Below are 13844 nucleotides of genomic sequence, written 5' to 3'. Positions count from 1 at the left end.
GTATTCAATACTGGCCAATCATGAATAGCTGCGACCTCATTCAGGAAGTGAACTTGGAGGAGGTGCCGCGTCCGAAGAAAAACACCCGCTAGCTACAAACAGGCTCTCAAAATCAGTCATGTCATTAATAATAGTGACGTCAAAACACAGGTATTTGTCTTCTGTTGCTGCCACAAGGTGTTTCTTTTGCTGCCATTATGAAATGAACCATGTTATAAGGCCCAGTTACACTGCGGTGTTACTTTCTAACACCTGTGTAAAACAAATAATCACTGCCACGCCGATCGATCGGCATATCTTTGATAAATAATTTATACGCGAAAGCAGCGGGCCAGCTTCATGTTGTTGCTTTTTTTCAGAATCAGAGCCATCGGCAGACTTCATCGAATCCAAGGACACATGGTGAGGGATCAACATACAGTACAATGGGTCCTCGGTTTACGATATGGTGTACGAACGACGCGCAATGAATTACTTTGCGATACGTCACACAACGCTACAAGGCGCAATTGCCAATTCACCAATTTTTCTATCATCTGCAGTTTGTCATTAAAAAAAAGTTAACGTTGAGTCGTTCCCACCATTTCATCGTTTTACATTTATGGCCTAGAATGTTTTTTCATGCAGATATTTGCTGCAATAATGTCTTTACAAATTGTGATCATTTAAAAAATAAAGTACATCTGGTCAAATTTTGTCACGGAGCCGCAAAGTTACAAAATGATGCAACACTTAAAATCACAGAGGAATAATTCATTGAAACCGTCAACTAGCTCTCTTGACTCAATACACTTTTATTTGTTTCAAAACTATTGTGAAATCAGTTCTGAGTTACAGCAACTAATCAACGTCTCAGTTCCGTTGGGCAAGTTTCCTAAACTCCTGAAAGTAGCTGTCGATTGCTGTTAAAAAAAACACCTGGATTTACTGTCTTTAGAAAACAAAGATCAAGTCTGAAATCTTGGGGTGCTGATAGACTGAGAGCAGCTGCAGCTCATTCCAAAGGACTATATTCAATGTTAAAATTCTTTTTACATATGGACTGGATTTGTTTCCTCTTTGCTCCAGATGTCCAGTCATGTGGAACCTGAGGTTCTCCTGGAGAAAGTGGGCCGGGCCGGTGTGATCACCATGAACAGGCCCAAAGTGCTAAACGCCCTCAACATGCCCATGATCCGATCCATCTACCCTCAACTCAAGGTACCGGCTCAAGCGCTCTTCTTCAATGTTCAACCTCAGTTTCACCGTACAGCTTTTGAATGATTTTTCTTTTTTTTTTCAGAAATGGGAGAGTGACAGCGACACGGACTTTGTGATCATCAAAGGGGCAGGCGGGAAAGCCTTTTGCGCCGGCGGAGATGTCCGAGGTCAATTTTGGTGGTCGTATTACTCGGCTTCGGTTTCAGATCAGTTACTCAAAAAAACAACCTTTTGCAGTTTGGAAAAATGCTGCATGCTTACAAGTCAGAGGAATTTGTGTTTTCATGGACCCTTGTCACATTTGTTGCCTTCAACCGTTGTCTTTTCAGCAATTACTGAAGCGGGGAAAGTTGGCGATCCGCTTTCACGTGTTTTTTTCCGTGAGGAATACATTCTGAACAACGCCATCGGTGAGCTTTGTCGACATTTTTTTTGGTTTGTACTTTGAGTGTCCAACAGTCTCTCACATATACGAAATGTTTTGGCTTCACACACGTTGTGCGTGCGTGTGCGTGTGCGTGGGTGTGTGTGTGTGTGTGTGATCTTTTCAGGAACATGCCGGAAGCCATTTATTGCCTTTATTGATGGAATCACAATGGGAGGGGTGAGTGAAAACTTTAAATTGAAATTCTAATTAAAATGACGCCGCGACATACATGCACGTAGGATGAACATGCAGGGCTTGGTTTTTTTGTTGTTTTTAATTGGAATCTACGGCTTCACAATGGGGTTGAGGTCAGGGGTTGATCCAAACAGAAAGGAGAGCAAACAACATGAATTTTCGTTTCTGGTGCAATACGCCGAAATTTCGTCTGAGGGTGTCAGCAGAGAACCGCGCGTGTGTGTGTTGTGTGCGCGTGTGTGCGTTGTGTGCGCGTGTGTGCGTTCTGTGCCGCCCGGTTGGGTGACGCAGCATTGTCGCCACAATGCAGCAGTCGGATATAACTTTGAATTGAAATGACGGCCTCACTTTGGCTTTGGCCAAGTGTTTATTTTTGCATGACTTAAATCATCTGCAACAGATCACATTAATTTGGGTGACTAAAATAATTGGATCCAAAGAGCGGGATATTCGGCGTGTATGGAATGTATTCGCAACGCTTCACTTTTTTCCGCCTTTCATGTGACATCCTTGGTGCAAAATTACGTTAATTTTGCCTTTGAATTCTATATTTGCATTTATTAAAGATTGAATTAAAAAAAAAAAACTCTGGAATCGTGCGCATGGATGTTGTAAAAAAGTTGACGCAACTTTTTCAAGGGTCCGATTTTTGTCAAATGAAAGAACGCGACCAGAGAGATCGCCATCAACAGGACTTGGGCCTTCATCGTTGTGACGTCCTCCTCGTTCGCAAATGATTTTCTGCTTCTCGTCCCGCAGGGAGTCGGCGTGTCAGTTCACGGACGTTTTCGAGTGGCCACGGAGAGGACGATGTTTGCCATGCCCGAGACCGCCATCGGTAAGCCGCAACGTGGCTGTGAGAGATGACAAGAAAATGATTACATTCGTTGAAGTGGTGCGAATGGACACTTTCAGCCTGTTAAGCCCCAACGTAGTCCGCTCAGAAGTGGAAATCTTTTCCAGGCAGATGGCCACTGCTCAGGCCCGCATGGAGATCTGTCACATAAGTGTTTTTAAAAAAAAACGAACAAAATTCAAAAATATATATATAAAAATAATAAAAAAAACTCGCAAGGAAGTAAAAGCTACCTGTAATTAAAATTCCCAAACTGCAAATGAGCCACGGCTCACGGTTGCTTTGTCTCCATCGCTGTGACATGATTTTTTTTTTGGGGGGGGACGGTGACAGGTCTGTTCCCCGATGTGGGAGGTGGTTATTTCCTCCCGAGGCTTCGGGGCAAGTTGGGCCTGTTTCTGGCTCTGACGGGCTTCCGCCTCCGAGGCCGCGACGTGCGCAGAGCTGGAATTGCCACGCACTTTGTGGAGTCCAAGAAGGTACGGTCGTGTCTTGCGTCACCAGACATTTGATAGACGCAACGTCGCCGAATGATTTCTTGCATCATTTCTGAAAGTGTTAAAGTGTCAATTTCTTTTCAGTTGGGTCATTTTGTCCTTTTTTTTTCCGATAATAGATGTCAGACCTGGAGAAGGAATTGGTGGACTTGAAGTCTCCGTCTGCTGAGAATATCTCCAGAGTTTTGGATTCCTTCCAGAATGAGGTGAGGAGCCTGAACCGACGTGTCGGCCCCGCGGTCGCGGCGGCCTGATTTGGGTTATTCGTGATTTTCCATTCGCTGCTTCTCACAGAGCAACCTCGATTGTGACAAGCCTTTTGTCCTGGAAAAGCAGATGGCTGACATTGACAGGTAGGGATCCAAAACTGCCTTCTTCATATTGCGTAATATTCTTCTAGCGTGTCCATGTTGTCGTTGTCGTGGTCGTGGTCGCCACAGGCTGTTCGACTCGAGCAGTATGGAAGGCATCATGCGCAACCTGAAGGCTGACGGCTCCGAATTTGCAAAGAAACAAGTCGAGGTATGTGTGCAAAAAAAAACATACCTACAGTTTTTTAACATCTGTGGTATTTGATCTCCTGCCAGATAAAAAAAATCTAAATATTTTAAAGAGTATATCTTGAGAAAAGTACTTAGTCATCTGCGTCTGGCTTTCTGATTGACTGTTGCGGGTCAAACTGACCCACTCGATCGTTAAAGGAATTAAAATATTTGTGCTGAACGAGTGAACGTAAAATCCCTTCAATAAAACCCACCATTCTGTCCATTCTATTTTTATTTTCTTTATTTTTTACAACTGCTCGGTGCTGGTGAGTGTGTGTGCACGTGTGTATGCGTGTGCACGGAAGCAGGTGTCCAGAGATTTTGTCCTGTTTGCAGCTCCCGCTTCCTCCCCATGTGGCCAACATCTGTTAGCAACGCTGCAGCGCCGCTTTTCCGTTTGAGTGTATTGGTAATTAGCAGTTCCCGCAGTTAAGCACTTAATGGGGTTAGTGGTGCTTTTGGGCCTCCTGGGCTGCATCTCCATCAACATCCGTGCGGGGCTTCGAACAGCAAAGTAGCCTCCCCTAAAACTCATTTGCCTAATTCTGTTTTTCCACCTCATATCCATTTGCGGCGTCCAATGAGGTCAAGCCGAGAAGGGATTATTGAGGGGGAAAAAAAAAAAAGATTATAGGCCCCTCCCCCACATGCACCGCCACTGTTTGCTGCTTATGTCCTCCTCATCACACTCGGGATTAATAAAGCAAAAGCACTTTGCTAAGCCCTGCTGTTATGCAGCGGGTCAAATTGACCCATTTTAATGCTCTAAAAAAATAGTTGCATGTAGTTTTTGTACTTTTCTGCTTTCATAAAATGCGAGAGATTTTAAAAAATGAATAAAAGGGAATACATTTGAATAGTTTTTTCTATTGGAAAAGGAGTGAATTTGAATCAGCATATAGAAATGAAATGCTTTATTTTTCTTAAATTGTACAAAAGCAAAGAACAAAAATGTGCATTTGTTGTCCATCAATTTTGAATGACCTTCACGGAACTTTAGATGTGAGCGGCAAACACGCACTAAACGATAATTGGAATGGTTCGTCATGAAGTACCAAATCAATTTTGGGGGAGGGCCGATACTTTATTCGACCACAAGCAAGGAAAATTCACCCAGGGCCAGATAATGGCCGCTCGTATCTTGTTCATTTGCCATCGGAGTTTTCGTGCATCCTTTTAATGATGAATTTTGTCCGTCGCCTCAACTTGTTCTCTTTGCCCTGATTGTCCTCCCGCAGACGTTGTCCAAAATGTCTCCCACCTCCCTGAAAATGACCTTCAAGCAGCAGCAGCTCGGCGCCGCGCTCAGCCTGCAGGACGTTTTGGTCATGGAGTATCGCTTGACTCAGGCCTGCATGGTACGAAAGCTCGACGCTCTCGCTCGGCGCTCGCCCTTGAGGACGAGACGGCCAGCCAACACTGACTCATTGCTGAGCGTTTCACATTTAAGGCCCCCTCGTTGTGCCTTGGATGCATCGGGTCAATGCGACCCGCTGTAAAAAATACAACCAAATTATTCTGTATTCAATGTATGAAACTAAAAATCACTCGAGCATCATTTTTTTTGCGTTGGAAAAAAAAAAGGAATCTTTGACATAATGTTGCGTTTATGCGTTTGCTTCGCAGCGGGGCTGTGACTTCTACGAGGGCGTCCGAGCTGGTAAGTTAGACGTCGCGTCACGCCGTGTCACGTCTAAAAATGTCGCTCAACACCTTTTGTGTGTGTGTTCCCAGTTCTGGTGGACAAGGACCATGCTCCCAAATGGAAGCCGGCCACCTTGGAGGAGGTTACGGACTCCTATTTGGATCAGTGCCTCTCCTCACTTGGCGACTTGGATCTGTCTTTGTGATCTCATCACATGACAATTTGTAACACGTTCTCCGCCGTGTCCAATGAACTTTGTGTCAGGTCATCCGGAAAAACGTAAAAATAATGACGGCCAATTGACTTTTTAATTCTCTCGAGATATTAACCGCAATAGTGTCTGCTGAGTCATCGAATGAGAAAGCTTTTTTTTTTTCGTTTACGGCCATTTATGAAAATGTTTTGCCCAACGATGACATCCCAGTTGGAATCATTTACCGGACATTTTTTACCTCTTTTCTCCCCTCACGAGTCTGGCGGCTGGGCCGAGATCCTGAGCCCCTTTCAAGCAAAAAACAGAGTCGAGGGCCCACAGCAGCCCTCACCGTTACCTGCCTTGTGTCATGGGTCAAATTGACCCGATGCAAGTTTAAATGCCATAAAAAAATAATAATAATATGACCCGCCAAAAAGTTGAGTCGAACGACCTTTTTGTGATTCTATTCGGCAGACGTGACATGAATGAAGCCCGGCAGGGATGTTGTAAAAAAAAAAACTGCTTTGACTGCCACTTGAGTGCCTCGTGTTTTTTTTTTTTTTTGTAACTTCACTGATGCGCTAGCATTCAGTGGCGTGCGTCAGCCGCATGCTCGCATGTCCATCTATGGACAACGTGTCTCTGCTAATGTAGTGCCGTCGTTTCGTTGGCTTCTCATCGACTAAACAAAGTGCAGCGCTGCTTCGTCTCGTCATGCTTTTGTTCCCTCGCGACGGTGAGACAAACGGCCAACACTTGGCGTGTCACGAGGCCATTTGATTTATTGTCTTGACTCTTTGCATGTCCAGTTGAAGCTGCTTCATTTTTTTTACCCATTGTAGGAAGAGTTTTTCCACTAAATAGTCAACCGAAGTGGTTCATTTGACGTATTTGCAAGCTGAGCCGTCGTTTGGCAGGCTTTCTTTTTCCCAGGCTTCTTCATTTTTCGAGAAAATGTATATTTGGAGGCTTTTTAAAAATACCGCCCCCAAAGCCAGATAACATTTGGTCATCATGTTCACAAGGAGTAGACCCACAAGAAGTCTCAAGTAGCCACGCCCACAAAGACGTAGCAACTGATATCGAGTAAATAATGTTTGTTTTTCTTGTGCAAAATCAAATCCGTCGAAAGTAATGTCCTCGTCGTTGGCAGATGCATATAATCAATTAATAAGCTCCGTTATTGATTAGCTATCCCGACGTTGCCAAATGCATCAAGAATGGTTAGAAATTGAGTTGATAATGAGATCTAAAAAAATCAAATGGACCCCGGCACGCATTATTGCTGTTCCTGAGAAACAACCTGACGGGAGGCCACAAGAAAACTTTGCAATCCACATTTGTTGTGAATGGCTCGTTATCGATGCGATGAAGAGAAGCGAGCAATCTTGACTGTCGAGTGAAGCGGCGCTTGGAAACAAAGTGCTCATAAATGCCGTCTTTTATGACTCCAACGCGTCCGACGTCCCGCTCCGCGAACGATTTGTTTGCAAAGCCTTTACGACTAACTTAACGATCCTCGCTGTCAAATAATCAGCCCGGTCATTATTATTATGTCACGTGACGTTGTCGTCTTCCCCACAGACTCTTGATTTGTATTCAGCCGCAATGTTCAAAGAGCAGCGCAATAAAGCCTCATAAACACACAAAAAGTTTTTGTGTCCAAGAGGAACTTGTTCGTCCTTTCGAGCTGCTCCGTATTTTTTGCTAGATTTGGCGCAACGACGCGATGAATGAGTCACGATGAACCGCTTCCGAATCTTTAACCGTCTTGAATCCAAATTCATTTGAGTAAAATCAGTGAGTGGACCTTTAACATTTTTGGGACGATGCTTTGTTTTCCCTCAACGAGGTCAAAAACTAAAAGCAAGTTGGAGCTTCTGTGGCGTGTTAACGTTGACGATTGCAAAGTGTTTGCTCCTCACTGCGTCTGGGCTCGCGTGTGCGTGTGCGTGTGCGTGTCATCAAGTCTTAAATCAAACAAACCGAAGTCCACCGAAAGAAACGCTCACATAAAACTTCACAAGAGCTTGAGAAGACGAAAAAGAAGAGCCTTTTTTTCATTTTGCAAATAATATGACCGCGAATGTCTGCCTTTGAGGAAGTTTTGATTTGTTTTAATATTTAGCGACTCACTTTTTTGCAAGCTCTTTTTTTTTTCAGCACTGGATCAATTTGTTTAGTTAAATAAACACAGCTAATTGGAACCCAACCCATCTCTTGTTTTTCTTTACATATATTCTTATTTAGTTTTAGCCTGAAGTCAATTTGAACCATGGTTGGTTTAACGAGCCCAAAAAAAAAAAAAAATGCATTTTGAAAATGCACAAATTTTTTAGGCCCGGCTCAATTTGCTGCACGTTGAGTTAAAAAATAATAATAATATTAAAAAAAAAGCCAATCGTGGAAATGACTCACCAAACCATTTTGGGGCTATATTGTGAACTCCTTTCTCGCTCTTCATGGGTGCATTTGATAATCATCAAAAAAAAGAAAAGAAATAAGACGAGAGTGAATGCAACACAATGCCATTGCTTTTTGGAGAAATATTGGAAACTTGTAACCCCCTTTTAGGGCTGGGTCAATTCGACCCAAGACAAGTTTAATCTTCCTCCCAAAAAAAATAAATAAATAAAAATAATTAAAATAAGCCAGCAAAGAACAAATGTAAATGTCCAACTGACAAAGACAAAAATGAACACATCACGGCTGTTCTTGTAAATGTTAATTTCAACAAAAAAGTCAAATAAATGGACTAAATATGAATTGTGTGAGTCGACTGTGAACTTTCCAGCAAGCTTCCCTCGCAGCAAATCAAACGACATCCGCTTAAGAAGAACTGCTGAGTCGACTTTAATCTTTAGTGTGTTAGCAATATGTTTGGGATTAGCCATTGGCTGCAGATTAGCACGATGGTTCCGCGTTTATTGACGATGCGCTTGCTGTGTACTGCGGTGGGTGACTGTCCGCTCGGAGGTTGCGAGTTCCAAACCCGCTGTTGATCTTTAATGTGCAATGGGCACGCCGTTTGCTGTCTTAGAATTTTTAAAGGCTGCAAAGGAAAGCCCAACAAGCAGTGTGAAGCCACAAAATCTTTAAAACTCACGTTATTTTGACCCTTTTAAAAAAGATAAAATACTGTTAATTGAAAGAAAACTATTTTTAAAAATGTACCAAAAATAACAACCTTTTTGTCATTATTTGACCACACGATGTCTTTTCAATTAAAAAAAAAAAGCCCTGAACTTTTCCGCCCAAATATACACATTTAATTACAATATAAACAGAAAATTGTGGAAATGTTTTTTTTTTTGCAAGTATATATATTTTTGTAATTTTTTTTATCTAACCTAATGAATTTATTTTTCTAAACAAGTTGAGTGAGTGATTCTCGCAGTTGCTCTAAAACGCTGCCTTAATTGGAACTAATGGAATTGTGGGTCACACTGACCCGCAAGCAATTTTATCGTGGACAATGGTAAAATATCCATAAAAGCACTTGTTTCAGTAAATCAAAATATTTTCTATTACTTGCACCCAGTTCTGATGTACTGAAAAAAAAATACCAATCCAAATGTCTTTTTTATTTTTGTTCCCAGAAATGATTGTAGGTGTTGAAAATGAGCAAACAAGTACAGGTAGAAGTATTTTTTTTTATATATATTGTTTTTATTTTGAAAACCAGATGGCTTCATGAGACGACGTGGTTGCATATTGGTGCTGTTGATGTTGTTGTTGGGCTGGCGCCTGGGCGGAACCTCCCAAGGTTCGCCCAGCTTGCGCAATCACCTTCTGCGGCTCGGTGGAGAGGCCGTTGTGAGGGGGAGGTGCGTCGCCGAAAATCCATGGACACACGTTTTCCGAAGGGACTTTGGTCAAGCAAACGACCCAGTTGTCCGAAAATGGGATCACGACATAAAATACTGCGGGGTGCTGTTGATCGGCACGCGGCAGTATTTTATGTCGTGATCCCATTTTCGGACAACTGGGTTGTTTGCTTGATCAAAGTCCCTTCGGAAAACGTGTGTCCATGGCCTCAAATGGCCGAGCTCAACAGCGCCACTCGTGGAAAACTCTTTGTGGCCAGCTTCTCTAGAAAGCTTCAAGGAAACCGACGGTACTCATCCATGCATTTCTCGAAACGCTTCGCCTCTCTTTTTATTTCAAAACGTGTGTCGGATGTCTCAATATGAAAATGTCAAAAGAGCCCGAAGATCAAGAAGGACAGTTCACTTTCCATTCTCTTTTCAGGTGTATTTGTAATTGTTCCGAGGCGGCAGTTCTGTCTCGTGCGAATGAGTCACTATTCACATCGTACACTCGTCTCCAAAGTAGGATTGTATTTTCACTGCTGGCTGCAGTACTTCAAGGCGTTTTACACTTGTGATCATGCCGAATGCCCGGTAGAGATTTTGTTACCATGACGACCAAACATGTGTGGCAACTGATGCCCAATTTGTTATTTTTTTTCTTTTTGGGTTAGTTTTTTAAAGAATTACACAAACACTGCATAACAGGATCAAAAAGAATCCAATCAATTTTGGTTCAATTCCAGACAGAATTGAAAATTGCTCAATTTAATTTCAAATTCCTTTTCAATTTTGGTCATCTAACGATCGAAAAAAGCACAAATTTGCATTTCCTCCGGTGAAATGACCAAAACATTGCCAAAGCACCAAATTGCACTTGTCAGTTAATGAAGCAGACCTGTGCATGTGGCGCATGCAGCGGACACATCTCCAGGGGCAAATAAACACCGAGCATTCAAGTCTGATTACGTTGTTTGCTTTTGGCTTTGACGTGATTATTTTTGCTCGTCTGGTCGTTGCTTGAAAAAGGTGACTTCACTCAGCCGAGCTGTTACGTCATGGGCGGAGAAGCTCGTGTTTGGTGGCAGTAGTTTGCAAAGTAGTGCTGCAGGTTAGTCACAATCTGGCAGAGACCAAAACATTAATAAGTCAAATTTCCATTAGACGTCTTCTTTAACGGCGGTGGAAACGATGGGGGCCGTTATTAAGGCGAGCGGGAGAAGCAACACAGCAGTATCAATAAAACGACGGCCAGCTCCAGTCAGTAAAAGCCAACAGGCCACGTGCTAACGAGGACCAACGAGGACGCGCATCATCCAAAAATATGTGTGGGATTGGTTTCGGAGGCCAGTTTCTCGAATCAGTCCACGTGTAATCCAATCTTGAAAGTAGGTCAGAAACCGAATGGCTCGCTCGCAACTCACACGAAAATGCCTACTTCCTGGTTCACGGGAGACGATGGAAGAATTTGGACTGTGGACCGACACGGCCACTCAATTTCTTTGATCTCGATGGTTCAAATAGTCCCTGTTATGTTCGAGGACGACAAAGTTGTACTGCGAGTGGGAAAAAAAGTTGTTGAGAAAAAGCCAGAAGTCACTTTTTCTCCTCGGATATCGTCGTGTCCGAAACCTTCCATCCTTCATCGTCACGGCACGTCGCACTCGATGTACGGGATGTCGCCGTAGCGCCGGTCCACCTCCGCCCACTGTTGCACGGCCCGGGCCATGATCTCCTCCGAGAGTTTCTGGGCGTACTCCAGCAGCGCCGGGTCAGCCCGGGGAGAACCGTCCTCCGAGCGGACCAAGTAGGCCTTCTCGCCCCGCGTCCCGGCAGCTTCAGTGTCGGCGTGGGAAGCGCTCCTCTTGGATTTGACGCAACCCATAGTCCCACAGAGGATGGGGCATGGATGGACTGCCAGGGATGACTGCGAGAACAAGAGTCTGCATGTGGAGGGGTTCGACTGCCCAGGGAACAGGTCTAGAGACACTCATCCCTGCTATAGATGGTCCGGATCCTCTGCTGGCGGCGAGAGCTGGTCCCTAGAGAGAAAAGATGATTGGTGATTTGACGATGCATCCACAAAACATTCCCAGCGCTTTACGTTGTCCTCATTTTGCTGGATTTCAGACGAAGCCCAAAATGGACTCTTGTCGTTCTTTTTATATATCTTTATCTCTCTCTCTGACAGTAAAAGCACGGCTCCTATTTTCACTGCTGCAGGCAGCACTTCATCCGCCAGCTGTCGTATTGTCAATTAGCGTGAAGGACGCTGAAGGGTAATGAACGCTGACGTCTGCATGACCCGAGCGGCTGCGGCTGCCGTCTCAAGGGGGGTTGTGAGGTTGTCGTTTTGAAAGCCGCCGGCCTCCACGCCGCTCTTGTGCCGCGAGTGTTTTATGGCTTTCCGTCCTTTTGGCCTATTTAGGTGGCACGACACGCCTGCGCCCTCCCATCTGCTCGCCTAAGCAAGTGTAGCAGCTCCCGATTCATCCACAAAGACAATCAACAACACATTTTGCCAGCCGGCTGTTTTCCATTGGCTTGATTCCTTTTTTTTTTTTTAATATATTGACTGTAATGATGAGTTTTCAACTGAGTTATTGTCTTTTGAAGACACACTGCAGCGCGTTAAGAATTACTTCCAGATTGTTTGAGTTATGTTTCCACGACAGGAACCTTGTTAAGATTTATTCAGTGTAAAGAGTATGACATTAACGCGGTAGGTATTCTGCTTTTATTGACATAAGTGACGTATACTTGACAGAATATTCATGTCCTGTTTATTCAAATTTCTCATTTATTTGTTTTTTTTGTCTGCTTAACAAGACCAGTAATTGTCAAAGCGTGGTAACAGTGCTACTCCAAAAAATGACTGGCTCACTATTTAACTTTGAAGTTCAATATTTTTGCATGTAATCTTTAAGGACTGGTTTTAAAAACATTTATTTAGGTCAAATTTCGGTTACACTTTTCATTTAAACGTGTTTGCTTTTAATCCAATTAAGTACAATTTCAATTTGTAAATAATTATTTATATCATGTCTTTATTTTCCTATTTTTAGACTTAGTGTTGGTGTTTAAATTGCATAATGTTACAGTAGCTGCCAAAAGTATTTATTTCATTATTTGTTTATTTTGGGTGGCACTTGACTTAAAAAGTTTGAGTAGCCCTGGTCTCGAGTCTAGACTGTCCTGTTTCTGGCCTGACTTTTTCGAGGGTATGGGAAGGATGTTTAAACGAGGTTTGTAGAAGGGCACGGGCGGTCCTCGGCTTACGACCGCACCGACGTATCAAGGTAACGAACCGTGAGAACATAAGGCGTGTTGTATTTAGTGAAACAACCTTTCAAAAATAGAAAACGGCGTGCTGCGACCTACGCACATGAGAACGCAGTACCGTCGTAAAGCGAGGATCGGCACCCTCGTATTGTATCATTTATCGACTAGATAAAACAGATGTTTACTTCAATGGCTCCATGGATGACGAGATGAACACAAGTGAAGCATGTGATTAGAGAAGAGCAAGACGTACTTGGAAAGGCGTGTGACGTCTTCCTGGTCTCCTCCATGCTCGGGGACGTTCAAGATGACGCGGGCAGATAAACAAAAACAAACAATCGTCCTCACCCGTGAGAACAATTCGCACTTGTGTCGCTTCGAGTCCTCACTCGCTGAGCATCTCGACTGATCTCTGCCCAGCAGACGATGCGCGCGCGTGCATGAGCGAGTGAGCGCGAGGTCACAGCGGACTGAAGCAGCAGCAGCGCTATCTGGTGGACACTTGGGGAATTGAGGTGATCAGTGTTATTGAGCGCAGTTGCACTGCATGGCTACAAATGTCCACTAGATGGCACTGCTGCATTTTCCTCCCTTCCTCATTTGGAATGGCTTGGATGCACAAATCGCTGATTCTCCAGAGTGAGCATTTAATTAGTGTGAGAGCAAGTGAAAAATTATCTATGTGTGAGTGAAATGGTGTGTGTGTGTATTTAAGAGAGAGATACTTTGTCTCAGGTTTGTCTGCTGCTAATTTAAAATAATGTATCTCGGAGTCTGTTTTTGTTGTTGTTGTCTTTTTTGTTGGTGCACCACCACTTGGTGGTACTACCCACCCATATTCTGTGCGCCAAACAACAACCAAGACAGCCTGTCACTTCCATGTTTAGATTTTTTTTATATAAATGCTGTCGAACTAATCAAACTCGCTTGTTGTTCGCGAAACCAGAACTTTAATGCTATCCATAATGACTGTGAAAATAAGAATTCACGAGACAGTATACAATTGCATCTACATTATTGTATAAATTCTTAATAAAACAATACACGTTTATTTGTAGAGCGCATTTCTTAACAAATGGAATTTGAAATCGATAGCCGTAGGTTAGTGAAAATTAGGGGGGGGTGAAGGCAATTCGCAGTAATACGCTGGTAGGCAACGAAAAACACGCGCATGCGCATCATGTCTTGAGCA

At 43.5% G+C, this 13844-nt stretch overlaps 2 protein-coding genes across 2 annotated transcripts; one reads left to right on the top strand and one right to left on the bottom strand.

Moving 5' to 3' along the window:
- Positions 1–6095, top strand: hibch (3-hydroxyisobutyryl-CoA hydrolase). The gene is made up of 14 exons (XM_088315696.1): positions 1–150; positions 360–402; positions 1069–1200; positions 1283–1367; positions 1530–1610; positions 1752–1804; positions 2582–2660; positions 3012–3157; positions 3295–3381; positions 3470–3528; positions 3616–3697; positions 4959–5078; positions 5347–5380; positions 5455–6095. Exons 1-14 carry the CDS (start codon positions 119–121, stop codon positions 5568–5570), a joined length of 1149 nt encoding a protein of 382 aa, XP_088171822.1. The 5' UTR covers positions 1–118; the 3' UTR covers positions 5571–6095.
- Positions 6096–9901: 3806 nt separating this feature from the next.
- On the bottom strand, positions 9902–13151 carry akap19 (A-kinase anchoring protein 19). Its single transcript, XM_088314471.1, has 2 exons — positions 12906–13151; positions 9902–11412 (listed from the first exon to the last, which is right to left on the bottom strand). The coding sequence occupies exon 2, from the start codon at positions 11253–11255 to the stop codon at positions 11019–11021; it is 237 nt and encodes a 78-aa protein (XP_088170597.1). The 5' UTR covers positions 11256–11412; positions 12906–13151; the 3' UTR covers positions 9902–11018.
- Positions 13152–13844: the final 693 nt, after the last annotated feature.

This window comes from Idiotropiscis lumnitzeri, chromosome 14 (genome assembly GCF_059441095.1).
Source record: "Idiotropiscis lumnitzeri isolate Australia: NSW breed Sydney's pygmy pipehorse chromosome 14, RoL_Ilum_1.0, whole genome shotgun sequence".
In the NCBI taxonomy this organism is placed as follows: domain Eukaryota; kingdom Metazoa; phylum Chordata; class Actinopteri; order Syngnathiformes; family Syngnathidae; genus Idiotropiscis; species Idiotropiscis lumnitzeri.
Note: the sequence above shows the minus strand (reverse complement) of the source record. Positions and strands in the feature narration are given on the sequence as shown.

Coding starts and splice junctions, on each gene's coding strand:
- hibch (XM_088315696.1), top strand. CDS start 119: ATGTCATTAATAATAGTGACGTCAAAACACAG. Junction 151..359: donor ATAGTGACGTCAAAACACAG/GTATTTGTCTTC, acceptor GCTTTTTTTCAG/AATCAGAGCCATCGGCAGAC. Junction 5,381..5,454: donor CTACGAGGGCGTCCGAGCTG/GTAAGTTAGACG, acceptor GTGTGTTCCCAG/TTCTGGTGGACAAGGACCAT.
- akap19 (XM_088314471.1), bottom strand. CDS start 11,255: ATGGGTTGCGTCAAATCCAAGAGGAGCGCTTCCCACGCCGACACTGAA.